This window comes from Poecile atricapillus, chromosome 36, assembly GCF_030490865.1.
Source record: "Poecile atricapillus isolate bPoeAtr1 chromosome 36, bPoeAtr1.hap1, whole genome shotgun sequence".
In the NCBI taxonomy this organism is placed as follows: domain Eukaryota; kingdom Metazoa; phylum Chordata; class Aves; order Passeriformes; family Paridae; genus Poecile; species Poecile atricapillus.
Genome location: NC_081284.1, coordinates 889,371 through 917,169, shown reverse-complemented (window position 1 = coordinate 917,169; position 27,799 = coordinate 889,371). Strand labels below are relative to the sequence as shown.

The 27,799-nt window shown below is 51.2% G+C and overlaps 1 protein-coding gene across 1 annotated transcript; it reads left to right on the top strand.

Annotated features, from left to right (window-relative positions):
• Positions 1 to 33: 33 nt before the first annotated feature.
• On the top strand, positions 34 to 27,799 carry LOC131590984 (serine/threonine-protein kinase pim-1-like). Its single transcript, XM_058861402.1, has 9 exons — positions 34 to 91; positions 526 to 581; positions 762 to 851; positions 25,357 to 25,513; positions 25,848 to 25,954; positions 26,070 to 26,120; positions 26,324 to 26,690; positions 27,293 to 27,469; positions 27,693 to 27,799. Exons 1-9 carry the CDS (start codon positions 34 to 36, stop codon positions 27,797 to 27,799), a joined length of 1,170 nt encoding a protein of 389 aa, XP_058717385.1.

The following is a 27,799-nucleotide window of genomic DNA, read 5'->3' as shown; positions in this document are numbered from 1 at the left end:
TGACAATGTCTTCATCCACGTGGCCAGCTGAAGATGATCAACTTTGATTCTGGCACCTTCTTCAAAGACACACTCCACGCCCAATTTGCAGGTGAGTCCACAGCCAGGGGATGCTCCCAGATCTGGGCATGGCACAGCTTGGCCGGCTCCCCCCTTGGCTGAGGTTGATGCAACCAGTTCTTCAGTCGGCTGCGAGTCTGCTTTGTGTCTCTGGGCAGCTGCTGAGAGGCTGGATCTGCCGTGGCTGGCTGCAGGCTGGGCACATGTCCTGCCCTCCTGCTCTGCTCCCAAAGGCAGCAGTGATGGGCAGCTTTGGGCCCAGCTCTGAGCACGGCCAGCATGGCCTGGGCACCGTGGGTGGCTGGGACAAGGGGACAGGAGCCTTGAGCTGATGGGCGGTTTCTGGTTTCTCTCCTTGCAGCCGGGCTCTGCGGATGCTGAGGCTGCTCTGGGCTCTGCCAGGGCTCTGCTGGGCTCAGCCCCAGGTACAGCTGGGCTCACTCTGCCCTCACATTGTTCTGACAGCTTTGCATCAGACGAGCCCGTTCCCAGCACACCGCCTGAGCTTTCTGCTTTTGCAGGTGAGTGAGACTCTCGTGCAGGCCAAGAGATTGCAGTTAGGGGCACACATCCAATTGGCAAGAAGCCAAACTCTCCCCAGTCCCAGCTGAATGCCTGGATCTGCACAGGATGTTTTCTATGTCCCACTCTTCCTTTCTTTTTGGCTGGAATTGTGCAATTGCACTTTCTTCCTCCTTTAGAATGCCACTGCTGTGTTCCTGAGGCAGTGCAGTCTGGAGCTGATGGATGAAGAATTGCCCTTCTGCAGTTCCAAACCAGGGCAAAAAGCTGTAAGTGGGACTTTGCATCTTTAAGAAACCTTGAAGGTTTGAAAGGGAATGTGCAGTTCATTCACAGGGTGAGAAGGAAGGGCATCTTGTAGAGAATTTGGGGTTTGACAGAGTTTAGATTCCCAGTGCTGCTTGGAGCTGGCAAGGCGCAAAGCATTTTCGTATTCCTTCACACCAATTTCACCACAATTTAAAATAACAATAATGGAATCAAACCCCAAAAGCTTTTTAAGAATGGTTACTGAGGCCAGTAAGATGCATCATGCCAACAGCACATTTACAAAGTAAATAACTGAGTTTTATGTTTCAAAAGACCAATTACCACTTAATTCAAAGTTATAGAAGATTTTTCACTGCACACTTGGGTTCTGTTTTTATCTTTCATATTTTACAGTAGTTTTTTTTTCTATTTCCTCTCTTTTCTTCTTTAAAACAGAAAACATGCTGTAAAAAAGGCATGCCCTTTGCTCTGGGTTCCCGTGTGGAGCAGCTCCCTTCCCGCTGGCTGAGCTGCTCAGGCAGAGCCCGGCAGCTCCCCGCTCTGCAGGGCTGAGGCTTTTCCCCGTTGCTGGGCACAGACTGATGGAGCAGCAGTGCTGAACACGGGCACACGCAGAGGGACCAGAGCAGCTGCCTTTGTCCACCTGAAGCTCCAAGGCCAAACTCTGAGCAGGCACGGCTGGAAGACACTCGCAGGCTCCCTGTTGGCTCTGCTGCCCCACTTGTGCCCGGCCCAGCTCTGTGTGAGGCAGAGGGAGAACAAGGTGCAGCTCCCTCCCAGCCCCAGCCCAGGGACCCCTCCAGCCCCGGGCCTTGGGGCACTGTCAGCACCTGCTGCTCCAGCCACGGCTTCTGCTGGCACTGCCAGCAACAACCAAACTGGGGCTGGTCCCGAGGGAGCAGCAGCAGTGCCTGGATCTGATCCCTCAGTCTGGGGCAGGGCTGGACAAATGATTGCAGCATCAGCACCAGGACTAGCAGCACCAGCACCAGCAGCACCGGAGCACCAGCACCAGCAGCAGAACCAGCAGAACCAGCAGTACCAGGAGCAGCACCACCACCACCACCACCAGCAGCAGCAGCAGCAGAATCACCAGTACCAGCACCAGCACCAGCAGCGGCAGCACCAGCTGCACCAGCAGTACCAGCAGCAGCAGCAGCAGCAGCAGCGCCATGAGCAGCACCAGAAGTATCAGCAGCAGCAGCACCAGCAGCAGCAGCACCACCAGCATCACCACCAGCAGAACCAGCAATACCAGTACCAGCAACACCACTGCCAGCAGCAGCAGCAGTAGCAGCAGAAGCTGCACCAGCACCAGCAGCAGAACCAGCAGTACCAGCACCAGCACCGCCACCGCCAGCAGCAGCAGCAGAACCAGCAGCAGCAGCACCACCACCAGCACCACTACCAGCAGCACCAGCACCACCAGCAGTACCAGCAGCAGCAGCACCAGCAGCAGCAGCACCACCAGCATCACCACCAGCAGAACCAGCAATACCAGCACCAGCACCACCACCGCCAGCAACAGCAGCAGCAGCAGTAGCAGCAGAAGCTGCACCAGCACCAGCACCAGCAGCAGAACCAGCAATACCAGCAGCAGAACCAGCAGTACCAGCACCAGCACCGCCACCGCCAGCAGCAGCAGCAGCAGCAGAGTACCAGCACCAGCAGCAGAATCACCAGTACCAGCACCACCACCAGCAGCGGCAGCACCAGCTGCACCAGCAGCACCAGCAGCAGCAGCACCACCGCCAGCAACAGCAGCAGCAGCAGTAGCAGCAGAAGCTGCACCAGCACCAGCACCGGCAGCAGAACCAGCAGTAGCAGCAGCAGCACCACCACCAGCAGTACCAGCACCAGCAGTACCAGCAGCAGCATCGCCACCAGCAGAACCAGCAATACCAACACCAGCACCACCACTGCCAGCAACAGCAGCAGTAGCAGCAGAAGCTGCACCAGCACCAGCATCAGCAGCAGAACCAGCAGTACCAGCACCACCACCAGCAGCACCAGCACTACAACCAGCAGTGGCAGCAGCAGCAGTACCAGCAGCAGCAGCAGGAGCACCACCAGCAGCACCAGCAGCATAAGCACCAGCAGCACCAGCACCACTACCATCAGCACCAGCACCACCAGCAGCACGAGCAGCATCAGCACCAGCAGCACCAGCAGCATCAGCACCAGCAGCACCAGCACCACTACCAGCAGCACCAGCAGCATCAGCACCAGCAGCACCAGCACCACTACCAGCAGCACCAGCACCACCAGCAGTACCAGCAGCAGCAGCATCACCAGCAGCAGCACCAGCAGAGGCACCACCAACACCAGAAACACCACCAGCACCAGCAGCACCAACAGCAGCACATGGAGCTGACTTTCAGCACAGCCCCTGACACTCTTCCCTCCCTGTGCAGCAGTGTCACAGCAGCCTGAGGCACCTGGGAGCCCTCAATGCCAGCAGGGACTTGAGATGGCAGCCCTGGACTCTTGCAAGTTGTGCCAAGAACAGAGCTGGGGACTCCCTCTCCATGTGGAGCTTCCAGATGGAAGAGGCTGCTGTGACCAGGCAGCTCCAAGGGCACAGAAAGGAGGGGCTCGACCCCTTGATCTGTGCCAGTCCCACAGTCCTGGGCAGCAGCCACCGAGCCCTGGGGGAACAGAGAGCACAGCAAGAGGGACAAAACCAGGCAAGGTCAGAGACTGGGAAGAGGCAGAGCTGGGAGCAGGAGCAGCTGCTTCATTGCACTCTTGGAGAAAGCTCTTGTGTGGTTCAAAGCGCTGAAAGATGTGGAGGGCAGAGAGGAGGCCACACCAAACAATGCTCCTGTTTTTACACCTCCCCTCTCCTTGTTCCAGAAGGAATTGGATGAAATGTATTCTTCACTCTGAGTGGTCTCGTTCAGCATGAGCAGCTGAGCACCAGGAGCTGAAGGATCTGACGCCTCAAGCCACAAGAGCTGAGCAAGAGGGGACTTTTGGACCAAAGTAATGCTTCTAACGTGGACCTAGGTGAATGCAGCATATGGAATCCTGGAATTCCAGAATCCATTCTGCTGGAAAAGACCTCTGAGCTCATCCAGTCCAGCCAGTCACCCAGCAGTGTCAAACCCAGCACTAAACCTCATCCCTGAAGTGCAAAGGTCTGAACAACAGGCCCTGAGTGAGGCCTGAACAACAGGCCCTGAGCCAAAGGTGACCTCTGGATGAACCTTCCAGCCAAAGGTTATCTGTGTATCTGCTCATTACTGAACTATGCATGGTCATTAGCAGTGGGATAGATGTATCCACTCATTAGTGAAGCATGGATTGAGGTTTCTATGTTTAGAAGCCGGACAAGGCCATGAAGTCAAACATCTGGCCGTGTTTGGGGCTGTATGGTCAGAGTCAACTCCCTTGGTTCCTCCTTGAGGCCTGGCCAGGCTTTGACAGGGACCCAAGAGGAGGATGAAACCAGATGTTCCCACATTAGAAGTGCTGTCAGTTTGTTTATTCAACACTATCAGGGCTGGGCCCTCTCACAGCAGGGTTGGAGGCTCAGCTGTGGCTGGAGGCTCCTGCAGGAATTCCCAGTGTCCAGGAGTGGCTCTCCAGCCCTTGGCTGTGACAGCTTCTCCAGCTGATGTGTGGATGTGGTGATGGCAGAGTCTGAGGGGAACTGGTGCTGGATCTTTGTTAATCACTGCAGGCAATCTTTGGCAGTGATGATTGGGTGCAATGCTGAGCTGCTCCTTTTGTGATCCTTTGCTGCTTGGAGCTGCAGTAAATGACACTGATTCCTTCAGGTGGTGTTTGTGTTTTTGGGGCTGACCCTGCCACTGGTCGAAGTCTGACCAAAGCACAACAAAATGTCACTTTTTAAATGTGAATGTAAGGAATCTGTCCTGTCTGTAATTCTCAGATGGGAAGCCCTTCACTAGAGTTCGCTGGCTCTGGAGTGGGCTGAGGTCAGAGCACCGTGCGAGCAGTGGGGCAGTGGGTTAAAAGAGGCTGAATTTCCAGATGTCTTAAAATGCATCCAAAAATTGCATATGGAAAAGGGCTTGTGGGTTTGGGAAGACGAGGATGGATTTTGTTAATGGCACATTGGAAACAGCACCAACAGAAGGAACAATTGTTTTTGGAATGCTCCCACATGAAGGTCCAGAAGAAGGTTTTAGTCTTGAGCTCAGGTTTGTTTGTTTAAGCAAAATAATACTAATAATAGTAATAATAAAATACAACATTATAATGTTATAATATAACACAATAATATGTATTTAAAAATATAACTGAAAATCAATAATGTGAAATAATACTGACAATACCAATTTGTTAGCTTTGGCTGCTCACTGTAACACTAAATACCCTACAAAAAAGAACTGGCCAAGACCCAAATGTCAGTGGTAAACTTTGTGAATTGTATACAAGGAATAAAGGAGGAAGGGATGAAATTGGCTGTTTTTATAGGGTTTGGTGATACTAGGATGCAGAATGCTTTGTCTGTTCCTGTGAAAAACACAGTGATTAAGATTGCTGGGTTTGTCATGTACCAGACTATCCACGAGCTGCAGGATTGGTTGAACGGGTGAAGGGGCTGTGAAGAAAGAAGTTAAAAAAATGAGGAGATGGGAACTTGTCCTGGTGGAGAACCCATCTCCCAGATGTGCTCCATGCCCTTAAACATGGGCCCACTGGGAAATGGAAACCCCTGGGTGTGCATGGCTGCATCCAATTTGCAAACACAGCCATGGACAGTGAGACTTGGACTGTCTGGGAAATTGTTCTGGGTGTGATGGCCCCTGCCAGGGCCACCCCAGAGGCTGCAGGGCTGGACCTTCATGCACTGGAATTCATTAGGGTAAATCAGAAGCAAATGAGAGTTAACAATACTGAAACAGGAATTCAGATTCCTCCAGGACACTTTGGTTTGGTAACTGCTCACTGGAGCTTGGCCTTGCAAAGTGTTCATGTCATGGGAGGAGGAATTGATGCAGATTATCAAGGAGAAATTGAAGTAATTCTCTTAAAAAGTTACAAACAAGATTGGATTATTCAATCCCATGACACGGTAGCACAAATATTGGTATTGCAGTTTAAAAACGATTGAGAAGAAAAGAGATCCACCTCCAATCGGCACTGTTAGTGGAGATAAAAGGTTTGGATGCGCCAGTCCTAATAATTGGGCCAGAGTGTGAGTCCAGAGGTCAAATGGCCCTCCTGAGCCAGCTGAAGGAACAGCTCAGGGCAAAGACAACACCATTTGAATCCTGAAACCTGGGCAGGAACAATGGGGATATGTCCCTGCAGCCAAGTGTTCTCTGCCAGAACAAGTTGATGGGATGGGATATTGTTTTACGGATGCTGCCAGACCAAATCTCCCTGTTTGCCCCAACGGCCCCTTTGGAAACTGCTCTGATCCACGGGGCTCCATGTGAAGGCTGATGTGACACTGAGGGATTTCCACACCAATTCCAGCCAGGAGCCTGGGTGCCCCTCAGGGACTGGGACCTGGCTCCTCTCCAGCCAAAGGGAAAAGGACCCCAGCAAGCCTTTTTAGCCACAGACAGTGCTGAAAAGCTGAACAGCAAAGGACCTTGGGGCATTATTCTGGAATTCAAAAGGTGCCAGCTCCATGGACAACAGAATTATTGTTCCTAACATGAATGAGGTTGAGGAAAAGGAATGAGTAAGCTTGTGAGGGTAAAACACAGAAATCCTTTCACATTGTGGCCTCCAACTAGAACAGGGTTTGGTTTCTCCTGAAGGGAGATCTCAGTGAATCCTGTAAAAGTGATAATTGCATTCCTGTGTTCCACAGCACAGTTCTCTCTAAGTGTCCCTGCACTGGCTCCGTTCTGAGTCAGAGCCCATTGACAGAGTTCTGGCCACCCCACAGGGTGGGCCCTCCAAGGGAACCCCATTCCTCCCAACATTGGTTGACACATGCCCAGCAATTTGTTACATTGAGTAGTTTGGCTACTTGGATCTTTAAATTTTCAAAATAGTTTTGATGACTAATGCCTTGATAAATCTCTAGAGGTGTTTCTGGTGAACAAAGATTCTGGCTGTCTCTCAAGATACAATTTACAGACATCAGTGGTGCTTTAGCGACAAGGTTACTTATTCTTGATAATCTGCATCAATTCCTCCTCCCATGACATGAACACTTTGCAAGGCCAAGCTCCAGTGAGCAGTTACCAAACCAAAGTGTCCAGGAGGAATCTGAATTCCTGTTTCAGTATTGTTAACTCTCATTTGCTTCTGATTTACACTAATGAATTCCACTGCATGAAGGTCCAGCCCTGCAGCCTCTGGGGTGGCCCTGGCAGGGGCCATCACACCCAGAACAATTTCCCAGACAGTCCAAGTCTCACTGTCCATGGCTGTGTTTGCAAATTGGGTGCAGCCATGCACACCCAGGGGTTTCCATTTCCCAGTGGGCCCACTGTTAAGGGCATGGAGCACATCTGGGAGATGGGTTTTCCACTGGGACAGCTTCCCAACTCTCCTTATTTTTTCAGCTTCTTTCTTCACAGCCCCTTCACCCATTCAACCAATCCTGCAGCTCCTGGATAGTCTGGTACATGAAAAACCCAGCAATCTTAATCACTGTGTTTTTCACAGAAACAGACAAAGCATTCTGCATCCTAGTATCACCAAACCCTATAAAAACAGCCAATTTTATCCCTTCCTCCTTTATTTCTTGTATACAATTCACAAAGTTTACCACTGACATTTGGGTCTTGGCCAGTTCTTTTCTGTTCGATATTTAGTGTTACAGTGAGCAGACAAAGATAACAAATTGATATTGTCAGCATTATTTCACATTATCAATTTTTAATTATGGATCTAAATATATATTATTGTGTTATATATTCATTATTATTGTTGTTGTTGTTGTTCTTGTTTCCCTTGCACAAATAAACCTGAGCTCAAGACTAAAACCTTCTTCTGTACCTTCATGTGGGAGCATTCCAAAAACAATTGTTCCTTCTGTTGGTGCTGTTTCCAGTGGGCTGTTAACAAAATCCATCCTCATCTTCTCAAACCCACAAATTCTTTTCCTTTCTCCACATGCAATTTTTGGATGCATTTTAAGATTGAGTTTCTAACATATGGATATGATCTAGTATCAATATCCAACAGAGACAGACAAAGACTCTTTAACTGGTTTAGGGTTAAAAAGTGTATGTTTATTAGCAGCGCTGGGCTGATGTGTCGGGTCACCACTTAATACACATGACCCCAACTAGAGGTGAATACAGGCTTTTTATTTACAGAAGTATTGAATAGAAATACATATTCACCCACTTTTCTTTTCCTATGCTACTTAGGAACAAAGCAATTAAGCATGCATAGGTTGATTCTTGAAATGGGTCACTGCTCTTTTTATGAGAAGGGGTCACAGAGGGGAGGAAGGGATATGGCTCTTCCTCGTTCTGACCTTTCTACCTTTTCCATGCAAAGTGACAAATGGACCCTTGGCTGGGCTCCTAGTTTCATATCTTCAATGAATTTCTGATGTGCAACTGTCTTCTGTTCTTGAAGTTCTTTACCAGATACTCTGTTTCTCATTAGAAGCCCAGGTGAACAAGCATAAAGTTGTCAGAGAATTAGTTATTAGCCAATGATTAAGCTCTAATTTAAGCAAAGTTTCTCTATCTACCTTTAATTTTAGCAAGGCCCATCTATTTATTTTAATTAGATTTAGCAAGGCTTCTTTTTAATTAAGGCCTCAGCTTCTCTAAAATCTTAAATTCTTCAAAGTTTGTGTCTGACCACACCCCTCTGCTTTTTGTGTGTTTTGTTGTGAAAAGCCAGAATTTGCTGATTTCAGTCCTGAAGCCAATTCTGCAGCTCCTACCTTGTGGGGAACCCCCCACCAGTCTGTGGTCTGTTGTGGAGAGCTGGAATTGGCAGGTTCTAATCCTGAGGCTGATTCTGCAGCTGCTGCAGCCTTGTGGGGCTGGTGTTGTCCCTATGCAGGCCTAGGTATTTCTCATGCAGCTTTCTCTTTGGAGGCTATAGGAAAACTTTAGGGGAAAGTATTTTTTTATCTTTCCTTGGTTAATTTGTTAGTCACTTCCCTACACCTAAGATGGACTTGATGTGAAAAATAGGTACAGGGAGTAATTGGTTACTAGAAACAAAAATGCAATTGGCTTTAGGCAGTGGCATTGGTTGCCACTGAACTGGATCATGTTTGAAAGGAAAATGACTGGAACAAAAGGAGGGAAAATTGTACAACAACAATTGACATGGACAGTCCTCCTGCAGGGATATTCAGAGTCCCTGGTTTTGTTTGGGCAAGCTTTGCAGAAAATATTAAGTGTGTTTACTCCAGCCTCAGGAGTTAGGTTGTTGCAGGATGTGGATGATTTGCTTTTGTCAGGGGAACAGGAGAAGGTGGTTGAAGAGGCTACTGCAAAGCTGCTTAATTTTTTTGCTAAAAGACGACTTAGAGCATCTGAATAGGCCAGTTGGTTGAAAACAAAGAAAAAAGTCAAATCTTGAGCACACATTCTAACTGGAGAGTTATGGTATATTGATTCAGAAGGAATGCAGGGGATTTTACAAGTACCATTACCCCAGACAAAAAAAGAGTTATGGCAATTTTAGGATTGGTAAGGTACTGCAGAGTATGGATTGAAGATTTTTCTGTGGTGGCCAGACCTTTATACGACATTTTAAGTGAAGAGAATCCTAATGTCTGTACTATATGTGGATGTTAAACAGGGTCATGCTAAAGGAGTTTTGGTGCAAGAGCATGGGGGAACACGGAGGCCTGTTGCCAGTTTTTCTAAAATGTTAGAGCCGGTGGCCAGAGGCTGGCCCCATTGTCTGCAGAACTGTGCAGCCACAGCTCTGATGGTGGCTGAGGCCCGAAAGCTGACAAGGGGAAGGAATCTGATTGTTGAAGTTTCACATCAGATTAAAGCTTTGTTGACTGAGATAGTCTCTAAGTGGAGACTAGTGCTAGTCTCCACTAGTGAGACCAGTGCTAGGTTATTCCAGTATGAATTTTGTTTAATGGAGCAAGAGGATGCAGAATTTAAAAGTGGGGGAAAATGTTTACAAGAGATGGTAAACAGTGGATACCAAAAGCTCTGGCCTTACAGTTGCTAAAACAACTTCATGAAAGAAGTCATTGGGGCTCCCAGGGACTGCCAAGAGCCTGCCTGAAAATATATGCTGCAGTGGGTCTTTTTTTACTCTGGCAAAGCGAGCTATTGAGGGTTGTTTGATTTGTGCTAAAACCAATAACAGAGTTACAAAGAAACTTGCCAGGGGAGGGAGGCCTTGGGCTGTATGTCCCTTCCAGAGATGCCAGGTAGATTTTAGTGAAATGCCTCAAGTGGCAAAATTTAAAATTTTCTGGTGATAGTGATAGTAAAAGATTTTAAAATCATAGAAATTCAGGGATTTAGAAAGCAAGTTAGGCTTGGCAAACCCTGAGAAAAGTAGGCCCTGGGAAATGTTAGGCCTTGTGCTTGCTAAGACCAGGTGAAACTGCACCTGTGTAATCAGTATATGATAAATGATACAATTGTTAGATGTGAACCCCCAGAGTTCAGGCCGGATTGAAAGGATAAATGGAGAAATAAAGAAACACCTTCTGAAGCTAGTAATAAAAACTAAGATGCTGTCAGTACGGCTCTTGCCACTGGCTTTAGCAAAAATAAGGGCCAGACCCAGGGAGGATACTCAATTATCTCCCTTTGAATTGATGTTTGGAATTCCTTATCCTTATAATTCTCAGCCTTGTGGGCAGGTAGAGATAAGTGATATATATTGGAAACTGTTTGTAGCCTGGATACTATCTCTTGTGAAATCTCTTTGAGAAGAAGCTCAGCAAGCACAGACCCTGCCTTTAGACTTTGCTGTTCACAAAATCCAGCCAGGAGATTGAATCCTAGTGAAGGAGTAGAAAGAAGCACCACCAGCAGCAAAGTAGCGCAGACCTGTGCAAGTGTTGCTGAGCACAGAAACAGCCGTCAAGAGAGCTGAACACGGGCAGACCCATCACACTCGAGTCAAGGTCTCTAAGGCCCCAGACATCTCAGCTAGAGGAGAAGCTCAGCAGGCTGCCACTGATGCTCCACAAGAGGGGACTGGAGCAGTAGCCAGGACATCAACATTGGGGGAAGCCCCGTGTGCCTCCCACCAACTGGCTGCTGAAATGGTTTGTGTGGGCATCACTTCTCCCAAATCTCCAGTCATTAGAGGCCAATCCTTGCTGTCATTGCTTTCTTCATGTTAGGATCTTTCTGTGCCTTCACTCACCACAGGTAGTGCAGAAGACAACGTGAAAGTGAAAATTAAGTTAGGAAATTAAATGTCACCATAAAAATGTTTGCCTTAATAATCTTAGCTTTATATTGTCAGCCAGTTGAAGTTGAAGCCAAAAGTAGAAAAGCAATTTTTAACCTTAAGAGAAGAAGTAGGAAAAACCTTTAGCCTTATAAATTGTGAAGTCTGTGGAAGGCCAGGAAGATCTGAAAACTGGCTGTGGGTGGCCAGCCCAGTCAAACCTAAACAGTGAGTTAGGTCCATAATAAACAAGATTTTGAGATGAAGAAGGAAGTCCATGGTGGCTTCATTCTTCTGAAAAAAGCATTTCTTGTCTAAATAGAACAAGAAGCATATACGTGGGAAAAAATGTTTGTGACTAGACTTTGGGTTTAGATTGTTAGACCCCCAAGTGCCCTCCTTATAATTGTTTCAGATATCATGGCAAATAGAATCAAACACATGTTAAGCTCACTAATAGTAGCTAAGCAAGGTGTTCCTTCCATAATTACCAAAAAGATTTTGAAGGCTATGAAGCAGTGGGGAAAGAGAAGGTTTTTTGGACCTCTTATTTTTAAGCTGCCCCCAAAACAATTCCACAAACAGGACACACATTTTCCATGACTATCAGTAGAAGTAGTAACACCGAAATGAAACTCGAACTCTTTGTAATAGGTTCTGGTCCAGATCTAAGAGAACAGATCTAAAATGTAACTGCAGGTAGAAATGTCATGTGACAGCTAAGAAATGCAAATGCTATCAGCAGAAGAAGGGAGAGTGTGTGGCCAATTAAATGATAGATAAAGGGTGGTGAAACAATATACAAAAGCAGTAAGAAAGTTAACTCATGTGGCAGTCCAAACATGGAAAGAATGAAAATAAGACGTGTTTTGGTGGTTACCAAGTAAATTATGGGTTTAACAAATGCTTCCCTTGTGCTGTAGCAACTCTAATTTTTTTAGCATGCATGATCCCTTGCTTAGTACAACTTATTCAACATGTGATGAAAAGGATGCCGGTAGTAGCCATCCCTACTAATGCAGGAATAGCTACAAAAGGGCAGAAATTGATGTCATTGCAAATAATTGCAAAACAAAAAAAAAAACAAAAAACAGGAAAAGGAAATTAACTCAATGAGTCAATGATAACTAATGTTTGTAAAGAAAATTATTAAAAAATTAAAAAAGATTGATAGAAATGAGAGATTTGTCTTTACAAACCAGCCGTGGGTCTGCTGGTAGATAAAACTAGCACTGAGATATAAAAGAAACAATGGGAAAGATTCCAATGATTGATGAATGGAAAATAGATATTTGCCTTTACAAACAAACTGTAGGTTTGCTGATAAATGAAACTGGATACTGAAATATGAAAGAAACAATGGGGAAATACCATAAGTTTCTGAGAATTAAAAATTAAGAGGGAGGCTTATACATTAGAGTTAAATGTTAGGTATCAGGCACTCTGGGAAGTCTGTACCTCTCAAGTACCTCAGCCAGTGGGGAAAGAGAGAGGGACATGCGGCCGGGAAATCAGGATAAACAGGAGGCTGCGTCCTCCAAAAACTTGAGAGACCCCAGGGGAATGGCCCATGGCCTCTCCGTTTATTTGAATAAAGTGAAAGGACTCTTCTGTCTCTTTTTAGACATCAACCTCTGGTGTTTGTGGATTAATTTTCCTGACACTTTCATGTCCCCGGTGAGCAGGGGATGGCTCTGGGCAGGGTCCCTGGCCGGGAGCGGGCCCCAGAACGCCTCTGCCTTTCAAGGGCAATCTTGTCTCTGCTCTTTCTCCTGCCCACCTTGCTTTGCCTCTGCCCGCTGCTCCTGGGGCTGCTCTTGGCCAGGCAGCCTCAGTGGGAGCCAGCACTGGCTGCAGCCCCAGCGGGCTCCCCAGGACAAGGCCCAGCAATTCAGAGGCCAGTGAAAGCCCTGGGCAGCAGCAGAACTCTCAGCAGAGTGATTTGGGCAACCAAGGACTAGCCACAAGTGCACAGCAGCCTCACTGGGAATGTTTCCTGACTATGAGCAGCCTTTCAAGAAGCTGTTTGAGGCCGAGATCAGCAAAACACTCACCCTTTTCTCTTCCAGCTATACCAGATTCCAGCATAGCACATCCTCAGGAAAAGTGCTCCACCAGCCACAATGGCCATTAACTTAATCAAACACTGTTTTCCCCTGCAGAAAACTCTTCTCATGCTTCTCCAGATATTGTTAGCTTGTCTGGTGGTGCTGGCTGCATCTGTGGGAGCAATGGGCAGTGTGAGCCCTTGCTGTGCTCCACTGCTGAGCTGGCAGCACACTGGATACGGCCAGGATGTTCTCTGTTTCCCCAGAGCTGGGGCCTGCAGGCACCTTGCCACCCCTTGGCACAGGCTGTGCCACCCAACAGAGCCCAGAAGGCTGAGAGCAGAGCCCAGGGTCAGCGCAGCTGCTTGGGCAGTGGCTCCTTCCAGGGACCTGGGCCAAACCCATCCCTGAGCAGCCACTGCCACCCCCGACCCGACCTGCCCTGTGACAGCTCCCACAGCCCAAGGAGAAAAAAAACTGTCAAAAAGTTCATTTGTTTATTCCCACTACCTGGAGTGTCTTGTATATAGTAATGGTCTTGAGAATCTGATAATTTTCAATTTTTTTTGTTTTGGTTTGTTTGTTTTTCTTTGAGACAGATGACACAGTGTTACTGGTTTTAGATTTGGTAGGTTTGTTTTTTCTCTTAGTATGTTTGTTTTCTTATAAATCCACATGTAAACTTATTTGTAGTTAGGTATTTTTGTTTCCCAAGCAGCTATTTGGACAATCTGTTGTTCACTTCTTAGTTAATTTTCCATTTATAAACAATTTTGACTCTGTTTTCATAGAAATACAAAGACCGCAGATAGCTGTATTTTTAATTTTGTTGACATACTCTCTCCCTGCTCCCAGATTTTACTATGATACTTTTGGAAACATCCCTGAGGATAGGTAGAGTTATTTGGGAATTGCTTGGCTTAACCTGGGAAATGGATTATTATTTTTTCTGTTCTAAACCTACATTGCTTCCAGCTTCACAGCCACAGTCCTGATATGTTGCTCACTTCATGGATGCCTGTGTGAATTGAAACAATGTTTGTGAGGCAGCTGAAGAGTTCAGACTTCAGGGATTAAATTCCTGGGAGGAAGAGGAGGAAGAAAGCAGATACCTGTTTCAAAGCTTGTTTTTTCGTTTCTAGTATGCCAGAAGTGTGGTAAGCTACACCTGTCTTCAAATGTCATTGAATTAGAAAAAAACTCTCTCCAGGGAAATTATGCAACACTTTACCTCACAATCCATCAGCCTTAATTACAGTGAGAGGTAGATGTTAATTACAATCGGATTAGAGCAAATCAACATTGTGTGAATGGCAAGGAGAATTTGCTTGTCAACAGATGAATATGTCCCACTGAAGAATGAACAAAATCTGCCTTTACTTGGAACAAAGTAGACATGGAGCAATGCAGTATTTGGGTTTTACCCAGTGATAAATGGGGCAAGAGGCTGTAACAACTTAGCTGTTTTACAGAACACAAGTACTGATAGAGCCAAGAGTGCACCCAGCTTGAAGAGATCTGCAGGACATTCCTTTATTTCTTAACAAGGAATGGGCAGCAAAATGCTGGCATTTATGTGAACTGGAAGCCATGTTCCTCTCCTGTTTCTCCATGAGCACGCTGTTCTTTGAAGACTTCACTGTGCAGCCCATCAATCCTCTCTTGGCCAACAGCTAAATGGCATCACTGCCAAAACACAGGTGCCAGCATCATCACCCCAGCATTATTCCAGCACTGCTCTGCTGGTGCACAGCAGCACAGAATGGCTTGGCTTGGAAGGGACATTTAAAGGCCATCGAGTCCAATGCCCTGCAGAGAGCAGGGACACCTTTGGATCAGGTTGCTCAGAGCATGAGCTTGAATGTCAGCAGGGATGGATGCCCACCTCTCTGGGCAACCTGTGCCAGGGTTTCAAAACCCACAGTGTAAAAAATGTCTTTCTTCTGTCTAGTCTGAATCTCCCATCTTTTAGATTGCAAACATTCCCCCTCAGTCTTGTCACAACAGGCCCTACTAAAAATTCTATCTTGTCTTTTTTACAAGCCCCCTTAAGGTACTGAAAGGTAGCAATCAGGTCTGCATGGAGCCTTCTCGCTTCCAGGCTGAACACCCCCAGCTATCCCAGCCTGTCTCCAAAGCAGAGGGGCTCCAGCCCTCAGAGCATTCTGTCCCTCCTCTGGACCAGCTCCAACAGGACCATGTCCTTCCTGGGTTGGGCACCCAGAGGTGGATGCAATACTCCAGGTGGGCTCACACCAGAGCAGAGGGATGGTGGAATAACCTCCTTCAAGCTGCTGGGCACCCTCCTTTGGAGGCACGTGGCTGGCTCATGTCCAGCCTCTCACCCTGCAGCAGCCACAAGTCCTTCTCAGCAGGGCTGCTCTCCATCCCTTCATCCCCCAGCCTGTGGGATCAGCTGGGCTGGGACCGTGTCACAGCCCTTGGACAGAGCTGCTGGGCAGGATGAACTCCCTAGTGAACAAGGCAGATCCCACCCCCCACACAATTCCACGCTGGCCATGAGGTCACAGCAGGCTCTGAGGTCACAGAGGTCCCAGAGCCCCGTGGTTGCACAGCACCACAAGGACAGATCTGTCAGTCCTTGACCACGACTGTTGCAGCAGCGGTGGCGGCAGCAGCGGTGCTGACATTGGGACAGCGGTGTCAGGACAGTGGTGACAGCAAGAGCTGTGGGACTGGCAGAGAGAAAGGCACCATGGCCCTTGCTCTGCACCTCCTCCTCCTGCTCCTCCTGGCAGTGGCCCTGCCTGACAGGGCTGCCCAGGCTGCTCCGTGGCGAGCATGGCGAGCAGGTTAGCCGGTGGCCTGGCTCCCCTTCCTTGGGACAGTGCTCCCTTCTCCCTGGGAAGTGCTGGGGATGGTTTTCCCCAGGGCTTTAGGGAGGGTTTCCTCTGTGGGAGGGAGAGAGGCCCCAGGGACCGTGGGCTGGTCCTGCCACCCCTCCAGGGATGTTGCACAGGGTCTGCAAAGAGGATGGAGAATGACTAGAGCCAGCCCAGAGCTCTGCAGGCCCCTCTGCAGCTTCGGCCATGTCCACTGACATCTGGCTCCCATGGCCTTCCCCCAACCCCCTTGCAGTGCCCAATCCCCTAAGGCAGAAGGGGATCCCAGCCCACCATGGAATGGTTCTGATCTGTGCTCCCTTCCAGACGAGAGTGGTAGGAAGGCTTCTCCAGCAGCTTGGCTTCATAAAGACTTTCAGCCTCTGAAGCCCCATGCAGGTGTGTTCTCACTGTCCCAACAAGAAATAATCATTGACAACCTGGCAGGAACCAGGTGACAGGAGCTGCTGTGGCTGTTGACTTACAGGTGTGTCTGCAGCGAGGACTTTCCCAGCTCCTTTGCTGGTTGCTGCACACAAGCCCAGCTCCCATCACAGGGGTGAGTGGTGTGTCCCTGCTGATCCCACAGGCTGAGCCTTGGTTTTGTGGGATCCATTCATCTGAAATGGAAATACTTTGTGTTAAGGTTCTCCTAGGGGGAGGAACAAACCTACAGGAGACAAGAGGATGAGTGGTCTGGAGAGACGCCGTGGTGGGTCCATGTCCCTCAGCCTTCTCCTGAGACTCAGCAGCCGGGGGCTTTCTCTGCACATCTGGACACGCCATGCCCGGCACAGAGGGAAGGGATCCATGGCAGCCTCTCTGCCCCACTGCTGCTTTCAGGCCTGCAGGGCTGTTTCCCAGTCTGGCCTGGCTGCAGCTTCTCCCCAACCTCTGCAGGAAGGCATTTGGCATCAGCTGACAGGGATCCCAAACTGCAGCACGGGCCATGAACACCCTGAGATCCCCTGCAATTTCCCAGTCTTGGCGTAGATGTGGAATGGCACCTCTTCGGAGGAGGGAAGGCCCTGTCCTGGCTCCAAAGTTTGGATGACTTCCTGAACCTCATCCATGACTTTGACAAGTATTGCCTCCTGAAGATGCCACCTTCCTGTTGGGGAACAGCCCCACCTGATCCATGTGTCCCTCTTCCTTTCTCCAGAGATGGAAGGAGAGGCTGTGCTGAAGGTGGCATTTCCCAGAGGAAGCAGTGGCTCATGGGCAGCCTCTGCTGCAGGAAGGGAGGCCATGCCTGGCACAGTCCCAGGAAGTAAGTTTGCAGAGGGAAATCAAGGCAGAGCCATGGTTTGTTAGGACTTGCTTGATCCTAATGAGCCCCATGGTGCATTTGGAGCAGAGCCCTTGAACCTCAGCGCCTGAGAGGAGATTGCACAAACCTTTCCAGGAGTCCAAACCATAACAAAAACCCAAAGTATCTCATTTCACTAATGGGTCCCACTGAGGTCCATCCCCAACACAGGCTCCCCATGGACTTCTTGGAGGAGAAAATTAGAGGCCAACATTGCACAAAAACCTCTCAGACTCAGTGTGGAAAGGAAAATCCAAAGTAGGTGAAAAAAACCTGAGTATCTCAAAGTATTGATGAGCCCCACTGAGTGTCAATGCAAAGCTCCCAAGGGACTCATTAAAGCAGATAATTGGGGCCATGATTGCACAAACTTCTCAGAGACTCAGTGTGGGAAGGAGAAAGGAAAGTGCCTTAAGAACCTGAAGTACCTTGAAGCATTAATGAGCCCCACTGAGTGTTGTTACTGACAAAGCCTCTCAATGGACTAAATACAGGCAGATAATTGGAGATCATGATTGCACAAACCTCTCAGAGACTCCAAGGCAAAAGCAAAAGCCAAAGTCCTTTGAAAAAGCTGCAGTCCCTGGGAGCATGAAGGAGCCCCCAGGGCCATTCCTGAGCAAGGCTCCCCAGGGACTCCTTCCAGCAGATCCCTGAGGCCACTGGCATGTGGGCTAGGGGGGATGCTGAGGGCAGGCCAAGGGGGTGACAGTGGCCAGCCTTGCTGGGGCTGTGCCAGGAGGCCCCAGGGCCTCAGGACAAGGTGTCTCCTCACAGCCCTTGGTGGCACAGAGGCTGCTGTGGCCCAGGGCACCAAGACTTGGCTTCTCTTTGTCCCCACCTGTCATCAGTGCCTCCTGTTCTCTGCTCTGCCTGGAGCCTGGGGACACTTTCTCAGTCACATCCCTCAGTGTGACCCATTAAAGGTAAAAGAAACTTTGGAGTTGGATTCTAACTCGAAGTTCTTGAGAGGTTTCTTCCCCTCCCTCTCAGGGACTGATGTTCAGTGCCTCAGCACAAAGCCCCAAGAGGCTCATTAAAGTCCTGCTGCTGTGTCTGTGCTGCTGAGCTGGGCCAGGCTCCCAGCACAGAGGATGATCCTGAAATCTAGGAAAAGCTTCAAAAGCACATTTCTCTTGCTGAGCAGCTCCTCTCCCAGCCCAGCAGAACTGGGGCACTGCCTGCAGCCACCCCGGGCACAGCCCAGAGGCACAGAGGGCTTCAATCAGTCAGGGCTGGGAAGGTGCTGAGAAGTGCCTGGGGCACAATCCCTCCCAGCCCTTGACACAGGAAGCCTCTGGCTGCAGAACAATGCAGCTGCAGCTCCTGGAGCCATCTCCTAAAGCTGGAACATGCCAGTGCCTACAGACCCTGTGAGTACAACTCTGAGTATTTGTGGTGTAGGGGAGGTGAATGCTCATGAAGCTCTGACATGCTGAGGGCTTCTGATCAGTCATAGAATATTTCCAAGACAAGGATTTTGATAAAAATGAGGACATTTCCTAAGACTTTGTATTTAGTTTCCTACCATTGGAGAAAGGCAGGGAGGAGGGGGACAAATAATAAAGGTATTATGAATTTTGACAAGTGCCTGAGACATCCAAACTGTTACTTTTAGTGATCAATAGGCTCATGAGAGATTTGTAATGTGCATTCAGCCATTCTGCCCATGGACAGCACCAGCATCACCTTTGCTGGACCCATCAGGCTTAGTCTGAGCTGTCCTTTCTCCAAGCTGCAAACAGAACCTGTCCCCAGCCAGAGCCCTGCAAACAGGCAGGGTTCTGTCAGGCCAAGGAGAGTGCACAGAGATTTGGGATCTGTGGGTGCTGGCAGGGAGAGATCAGCCACAGGGAAACACCTGCAGGAGGAAAATCTCCAGGAAGCAGAGAGAAGATCAGGGAAGGAGAGTAAACAAAAGCTCAGAAATCCTGTGGCAGAGAGAGTTTAGAGATGTCCATAGGAGCCCCTGCAGTGCAGCCCCTCCCTCTGAACAAGCCCCCTCTTTCCTGTCCCCCCAGCACAGCTTCTGCCCTCAGGGCCGGGCTCCCAGGTCTGAAGCCCCTCCTGTGCAGGCAGAGCTCCAGCCCCTCCATGTCCTTCATAAATTGGGGGCCCAGAACTGGACACAGCAGTTGAGATGAAGCTCAACCAGTGCCAAGCATAGGGAGGGGAATCCCTGGCCTGGTCCTGCTGGCCACACTGTTCCTGATCCTGGCCATGTGCCATTGGCCTCGTTGGCCACCTGGGCTCACTGATGGCTCATGCCCAGCCTGCTGTCCATCAGTGCCCCAGGTCCCTTTCTGCCTGCCTGCTGTCCAGCCACTCTGTCCCCAGCCTGGAGCGCTGCAGGGGTTGTTGTGGCCAAAGTGCAAGACCCAGCACTTGAACTTGTTAAACCTCACCTTGTTGGGTTTGGCCCCTGGATCCAGCCTGTCCAGGTCCCTGTGCAGAGCCCTCCTACCCTGCAGCACATCAACACTCCCAGCCAACTTGGTGTCACCACGGTTCCATGGGGCCCTACAGTGTCACAATGGTCTCCATGGTTCCATGAGGCCTCCCATCCATCCATCTTTGGATTATACTGGGAGTGACTGGACTCATACTGGGAGTATCTGAGAGTGACTGGCAACATACCTTGCACATCATCCCCCATACTGGGAGTGACTGGGAGCAACTGGGAGCACGCTGGGGGCAAATGGCATCATACTGGGACTGACTGGGTTGATCTAGCCAGAGGCAACTGGGACCATCCTGGGAGTGCTGGCATGTGACAAGGATCATCCTGGAGCTTACTGGGCTCATATTGGTGTTGAAAGGGAGCAACTGGGATCTCTGAACACCACAGGTTCCTTTCCCACTCACTGAAGAAGGAGCTTTGCAGTATCCATGTGTGAGGTGACCTTCACCTGAACCAGACGCTGTTAGGAGAAAAAGCTGCCTGTGCTGGAAACTCCCACACAACAAGTCAATACCAAGAGAGAGCATTTTCCTCTCACAATTTCCCTCCTGGAGCCACAGTCCTTTTGGATCACACAGCAGGCAAGAGAACAACACAAAATATTAGGCTGTGTCCAGTTTTTGGCTGGACCAGCAAATGGAGGGAGTGCCAGGGTCCGCTGCCACAGACTCTCCTCTTGGGGAACAGAACCCCCCCAGGCTCCATTCCAAATTCTGTGCACACCCTGCTGGCTAGAAACAAACACTTTATTAAGAAGCTGTTGGCAGGAACTCTCCCAAAGAAATGGCATCTTAATGGCAATTTTCATTCAAAATCACCTCCATTCCAAAGGAAGAATGGAAAGCCCACAGCAATCCCAAAGGCACATATGGTGCACCTGGGGAAATCCTTGACTTAAGGGCCGAGTGGGTTACAAAATACACATAAGAAGCCCCAGTGTCCAGAGTGCAAAGTGCAGCAACCACTTGCTGGATCATTTTGGCTGTGCTGCACATGTCTGCAGACTGTCTGTCCCCCTGCCAGGACAGAAGGACACCCGTCAGGGGCTGGGCTGGGCTGGCTGCTGAGAATGCCTCAGGCAGGAGGATCCTCAGGCAATGAGCAGGCATCCAGAGCCACTCTGACACTGAGGCCTCTGTGCCCCACAGCAACGGGAACACCACAAGGACACGGCAACGTTCCTGTGACATCACAGCAGCAGCTCACCCAAAAACCTCCTGGAAGGTTCTCCTGGGTCACCAAGGAGCACAAAGCATCCTCAGAGGGCACAACCTATTGCCCTCCAAAGGATCCAAGAGGAACTCAGAAAATGCAGCAAATGAGGACACCCCACAACCCAGCTTGAACACTCAGAAGGAACAAAGATGCAACCAAAGAAAAGGAAACACAATTTTGTTCACTGATGCTTCTGATTAAAACCAGCAAGGCTTGTTCCCTCTGGGATCTTTGTTCTAGTTCTAAAAACAAACAAGGTTCTCTGCTGTAAATGTACAGAAAGAAGGAACTTGAGGGAAAGAAGGCTGAGAGTGCCAAAGCCTTGTGTGACTTCTTGGACATCCTGGGGCTGAGAGTGTCCAAGGGAATGGACTCACAAGTGGGGTCCCTGCCCTCCCAACTGACAGCTGCCATCTCTCCTTCAGCCCCACACGTGTCTCAACCAACCTCCTGTCAGGGGCCTCCATCCACACATTCCATCACCAGCCAGAGATGCTCATCAACGAGGTCACCCAGCATCCCTGAGACCACAGCAGGGAGTGCTCCTGGCATCTGGTAGAGCACTGTGGCTTTCCTGGGATCCTTCTGGTGTCTGTGGCTGAGAGGAGTGGGGTGGATGGAACCAGGATGGGTCACAGATCAGCAGCCCCACTGCAAGCAGTGCTTTCTCCTGCTGTGTGGGGACCATGTGGTCACTGATATTGGGAATCCTCTGGCTTTGGCTCCTGCAGAGCACACAGTGGGTCAGACACTGGGCTGAGGGAAGGGGTGCCATGGAAACCCAGCATAGGCATTTCTCTTTGGAGAGGGGGTTCTGCAGGGAGAAAGGAGAAGAAGAGACTTTCCTGTCTCCTGAGATTCCCTCTCCTCCTTCAGCAGCCATACTGCAATCCATCAGTACAAGAGTTGATAGGATCACTTCCATGCCATGGAACACAAGGCACTCAAAACTGAACCCTGCCAGAGCCCAGCCCTGCCTGCCCATTTGGAGGGTGTCGGGGAATGGAATCCAGCTGGAGTTGACCCTCAAAGATACTTTGCCACTTGTGGGTTTCTCACAGCCTTAGAAGGGGTTTGAGATCTCTGTCCCCAACACCTGCTCACCCTTCAAGTGCACACACGTGCCTGGGGGCAATTCAGGTTTCCTGGAGTGGTGGCTGCTTCCCTTTGAAACAGGAGCTGTTGCCTTTTCTGGTATGCTTAACTCCCTTCTAACTATTAGAAAGTGGGTGAGTAAAGGAAATGTCCCTGGAAGAAAGGGACCAGAACCTTGGGAAAAAAATGAAAGAAGTCTGAATTATAAATGAAATCTCTTTCATTTATTTGTATATTACTAATCTGTTTCTACAGACAAGAGCATATTACTGAGCAGGGTGCTGGGATTTGGGGCTTTATTTCTTGTTATTGTATTTCTTAATATTTAATAGTATACCTATTCATTTTTAGACTTTTAAATCTTCGACATTAATAAGAATGGCAGGATGTCACTCACTGGGAAAATTCCCTTGCTCTTCCCACCAGGATTAAACTGTACACTTGACTCCCAGTTGCCAGTGGATTCTCAAGATGGAAAATCCTGTTAATGCTGGGTTTGGTGTGGTTTGGAGCTGGGGAAGGGTCTCATCCCCTCCCAGAGCTGCCCCAAGCCCGCTCTGCTGCCACGTCTGCACTCACAGCCCCTCACGGCTGCCCTGCCCTGGGGACATGGTGGGACCCCCTCCTGCCAGGGCTGAGGCTCCTCATGGCCCCTCACAGCCCCTCACACCTCCATGGAACTTCTCATGGCCCTGTAGAACCTCTCATAGCCCCTTACAGCCCTTCATTTCCCCTCACAGCCCCTCACAGCCCCAGGCGCGGGGCTCCTCCCAAAGGAGAAGGGGTCGGGCCCTGCTTGTTCTCCTTTTATTTCAGTCCCTTCACAGCGCCGAGTAAAGAAAGGCTGAATGGAGCCTTTCGCCAGCGTTTCCCTCGGGGTTCATTGCGGGCTGAAGCTCTGTGCTGGCGCTGGCCCGAGCACCACCATCCCTGCAGCCCCCAAGGCCTTTGCTGTCCCCCCGTGTCCATTCCCTGTCCCCGAGTCCCGCCCGGCTCTGGCAGCAGCAGCAGCCGCAGCGCAGCGGGCGCCGGCCCGGCCCGGCCGGGGCTCCCGGCCAGGAGCAGCAGCAGCGCCGGCCCTTCCCACCTGCTCCTGCCTCGGCTTCCCAGGGCTTTTTCCAGGGCAATTCTGGACTACAGCAACAATCCCCCACAAACAGCCCTCAGGCTTCCTCAGGGCCCGCCTCTGCTGCCCTGAGCCAGCCCTCAGAGGAAGAAAGGATCGGGTTCCAGCGCTGTTTTCAGCTCTGTTTTACTCGCCCTGAGGTGACAGCAGGAGGCTCTTGGTGCCTTGGCCTTTGCAATTGTAGATCCCGGCTGCTCTTGCCCCTCTTCTGCTTGGCACCTGAATTTGAGTTGCAGGCATCATGAGTAGCAGATCTTGAAATGCTTTCAAGTACCTGAGTACTAAGTCGAGGGGAATGAAAGCCACACAGCGGACATTTGCAGTGCTCAAACACAGCCCTGTTGCTGCTGCTGCTGAAATAGAATCAACTGACAGAGGCCATCACACAAATTGCCTCTGCAGTGGCAAATAAAATGAAAAAATACACCAGGAGAAAGGAAAACCAGAACTTGTCACTTCATTGCTTCTTCTCCTGAGCAACAGCACGAAGTGGAGATGCCCAGAGGTATTTCCAGCTGCTGCTGATCCCAGTTGGAGCCCAGCCTGCTGCCCAGTCCCAGTGGGAACCTGAGCCAATCCTGGGCAGCTCCCCCTCCTCCTGTCCTGGCATGGCACAAATTCCAGCTCGGAGGAGGCTTCCCAAGAGAGGCCTCAGGCTCCTGTTTCAGCCTGAGTGTCCCTGCAGAGGAACAGGGCACCTTTCAGGCACTTCCACAAGCTCCAGGTTCTCATTTCCTGGGGAATCTGCCATGCAAACAGGCTTGATAAAAAGGACAAAAGCAAAGGGAATGAATTGGAAATGACCTTTCTTACACACAAACTTCACCAAGTCATTCCATGCATTTCTCCTTTTGACCTTCTTTCATTTACTGAGAGGTCCAGCTTATCATGATCTGGTGCTTATCATCCACTGATGGTGCTCTTGATTTCTACCAATGCAAGAGATGTAGAATCATCTCAACTGAACACACAAACAAACTCCCTCTGTCAGCCCATTTTCATGTTCCAGATCACTTTCAAGATGTCCATGGGGCTATTGGAATGATGAGCTCTCCACTGCTGGCTGCAGGCTCTGGAGATTCTTTCTCCACATTCAACCAGGCTTGAATTCCCTAACAATTTCTGGGAGCTCATCATGTTTCCTTAGGGTAGAAGAGTAACAATGAAAACCGTACCAATGGCACAACTCCCCAGTCCACAAAGAAAAGCAAGAACAAGTTGTCAAGTTCTTCAAATATTTGTCCTGCTTTGCTGCAAGAGTTGTGCTGCACACACAGTGTGGGAAGCCAAGAGAAGCTGCAGCTGGGGGCACATCTTGTGACAGGAACTGCATGTCGTTCTCCAGGACAGGTTTTTGGAAAGAACAGACAGGACTGTGGAGAAGATTCTGGGAAAATTGAAACAGCTTTTTTAAGAAATGAAAATAAAACCAAAAGAAACGACCAGCATGTTTTTCTCTATTTATTTTTATGTTTCCCTTTTCCATCTTGCACTAGCTCTCCATCCCATTCATTCCAAATGGATCTCACCTCTAAGATCTGAGACTTGACAAGTTTTAGACACTGTAAAATACCATGAGCTACACCCAGTTTGCCTTCCCCTGTTGTTCTTGGAAAGCAATGCTGGAGACACAAGTGCAGTGCTTGGGTCAGGTACAAATTCTGCATTCAGGGAATGTGCTCAGACAGTGTTTGACGCTCAGCAGGGACAAGGCACAGCAGCAGCCAAGGGCATTGCTGTGCCCCTGTGCAGGAATCAAGACTCTGGCTCTTGGCTCAACACGGCAAAGTTCCCGTGTTTGGCCAGGTTCAGGGGCTGCCCGGGGAGCGCGGGGCTCGGGGCAGGGCTGAGCGGGCAACGGACAAACGCCCCGGGGACAAACGGCCCCGGTGCTTCAGTTGCAGCGGCGGCAGCAGCAGCAGCGGCAGCAGCAGCGGCAGCAGCAGCAGCAGCGGCAGCGGCAGCAGCAGCGGCAGCAGCGGAAAAAGAGAAAGCAGCGAAAGAAGTCACGTTTTCGACCCTCCCTATCTTCTCCCTCTCCCGCTGTTCCACCCTCTCTCCCTCGGTCCCTCACCCACTCCCGATCTCCCTTTCTCTGTGTTCCCCTCTTCTCCCAGTTCCCCTCTCCCCTTGCCCGCCCGGGACATGCCCCCAGCCCGCCCCTGGCCCCGGCCCTGGCCCCGGCCCCGGCCGCGGCGCCGGCGCCGGCCCCGGGCGTCCCGCCTCTCTCTCGCCTTAGCCCGGCTCCGGCCGAGCTGGCGCTGGCGCTTCTGGGCGGGCCTCAGTGCCTGGGGCTGGGGCGGTATCACCGCCCTTTGGCTCCGCCTGCTTCGAGCCCTGCCCCGGCCCTGGCCCTGGCCCCGGCCCTTGCCCCGGCTCCTCCCGGGGCCCGCGGAGGACACAGGCGGTGCAGTCGTTGCCGCCGCCTCCGCTGCGGCTTCCCCGGCCCGAGCTCCGCCGCTCGGCAGCGCGGCCGCTGGCCCCGAGCCGCCGCTGTCGCGTTGCAAGGAGCGGACGCCTGCGGATGCTCGGCCCGGGGAGGTCGGGGAGCGCTCGGGGGCCGTTCCTGGCCCCGGGCCGAGCGCTGACGGCCGAGTCTCGCCCCCAGGGAATGCGCACAAGGGCCCGAAGGAGCGGTACCGAGTGGGTTCGTTGCTGGGGCGCGGCGGATTCGGCAGCGTCTTTGCAGCCACGAGGCTCTCGGACGGTGCCCCGGTGAGCAGCAGGGCTGGCGGCGGGCGGAGAAGGAGGAGTTGGATGGGGCGGAGGAGAAGGCGGGGCCGCTGCGGGCGGGCATCGAGCTCAACCTTCTGCTGCCCCTTGCTCGCAGGTGGCCATCAAATGCGTGCCGCGGGATCGCATCCGGCGCTGGGGCGAGCTGGTGAGTGAGCGGGGCCAGCGGCAGAAGCCGGGGCGTGCCGGGCAGGGATGAGCCGGGCCCGGCAGGGTGGGAGTCGCCGGGAGCCCTGCGGGGAGAGCGGGCGTGGGGCCACCGGGTCGTGCAGATCATCCCGGGCTGGCTGAGGGGTCACAGAGCCCTGGCACGGGCTCAGCCCCACTGACGGCACTGTGCTTCTCCCCCAGCCCGACGGTACACGTGCGCCCCTGGAGATTGTGCTGATGGACAGGGTGTCCTCTGGCTGTGCTGCAGTGATTCAGCTCCTGGAGTGGCTTGAGCTGCCCGACAGCTTCTTGCTGGTGCTGGAGCGTCCGCAGTGGTGCCAGGACCTCTCGCGTTTGCTGGCAGAGCGGAGGTTCCTGCCGGAGGAGGAGGCGCGGGGGCTGTTTTGCCAGGTGCTGGAGGCCGTGCAGCATTGCACCAGCTGCGGGGTCCTGCACAGGGACATCAAGCCCGAAAACATCCTGCTGGACCTGGCCACAGGGCAGCTGAAACTGATTGACTTTGGCTGTGGCACCTTCCTCCAAGACACAGCCTACACCCGATTTGCAGGTGAGCCCTCGCAGGGGATGCTCCTGGGCATCTCTTGGCCCAGCGTGGGTGTGGCACCGGGGCTTCCCCCTGTTGCTGCAGGGATGGGATTAATACTTGAGCCAAGTTGATTTGGGTAGGGGTTGTGAGAGGGGCCAGCTCCCAGCCCTGCTGACAGCCTTCAGCACCCACTGTGCCCTGGGCTGGGGCTGGGGCAGGCAGCCTGACAAAAACCCCCATGGGGGTAGCAGAGATGGGAGTCTGACCCCGTTTGGTGTGCCAGCAAGGAAGGGCTTGAACTCCTCTGCTCCCCAAATTTGCCCTGGCTTATTAACAATTTTTTGGAGGCCATGCAGGCAGGGAGGAGAGTGGGTTTTCTCTACCACTGGGTGGATTTTCCATTTGTGGGTCATGGTTGGGCCTCCCCAGTGCTTCTGCTGCCCTCTTCCAGCAGCAGTGGCTTCATTTGCAAGCCCAGGTTTGTACACAAGTGCCAGGTGCTGGTGAGAGGGCAGCAGGTCACCCCATGTGCCTCTGGGGCAGCCCCCACATGCCCAGGGATGCTGGGGTGAGTCTCTGGGAGCAGCAGCATCCCCCTGATGAGCTCTGTCTGTGTTCCACAGGAACCCTGTCCTACAGCCCACCAGAGTGGTTCTACCAGCGATGCTACCACGGCCAGGCAGCAACCATCTGGTCCCTGGGGCTCCTGCTGTACCAGCTGGTGACAGGGAAGCACCCATTCAGGAAGGGCCAGCAGATCGTCTGGGGGCAGATCATCTTCCCGCGACGGCTCTCCCAAGGTGGATCCTCATCTCTGGGCACGGGGGGAACACCAGTGTTGGGAGACAGCAGTGGGCTCATGAGCATCCCCCTCTGGCAACTGCTGAGGAGGTGGCACATGTCCTGCTCTCCTGCAAAAAGGGGAGGTTTAGGCCCAGCTCTGGGCACACCCAGCATGGCCTGGGCACAGGAACGGGGGTCAACTTCTCCAAGTGACCGGTGATTCCTGGTTTCTCTCTTCAGAGTGCCAAGATGTAATTAAGAGATGTTTGTCCATGCAACCCTTGGACAGGCCATCCTTAGAAGATCTCTGCCAAGATCCTTGGATTCAGGGTGTTCATCTGCCCTAG

Excerpts from the sequence above, each read along its gene's own strand:
- LOC131590984 (XM_058861402.1), top strand. The coding sequence starts at position 34 with ATGATCAACTTTGATTCTGGCACCTTCTTCAAAGACACACTCCACGCC. Across the intron at positions 25,955-26,069 it reads GGCTCTCGGACGGTGCCCCG|GTGGCCATCAAATGCGTGCC; the intron begins GTGAGCAGCAGG and ends CCTTGCTCGCAG. Across the intron at positions 26,121-26,323 it reads TCCGGCGCTGGGGCGAGCTG|CCCGACGGTACACGTGCGCC; the intron begins GTGAGTGAGCGG and ends CTTCTCCCCCAG.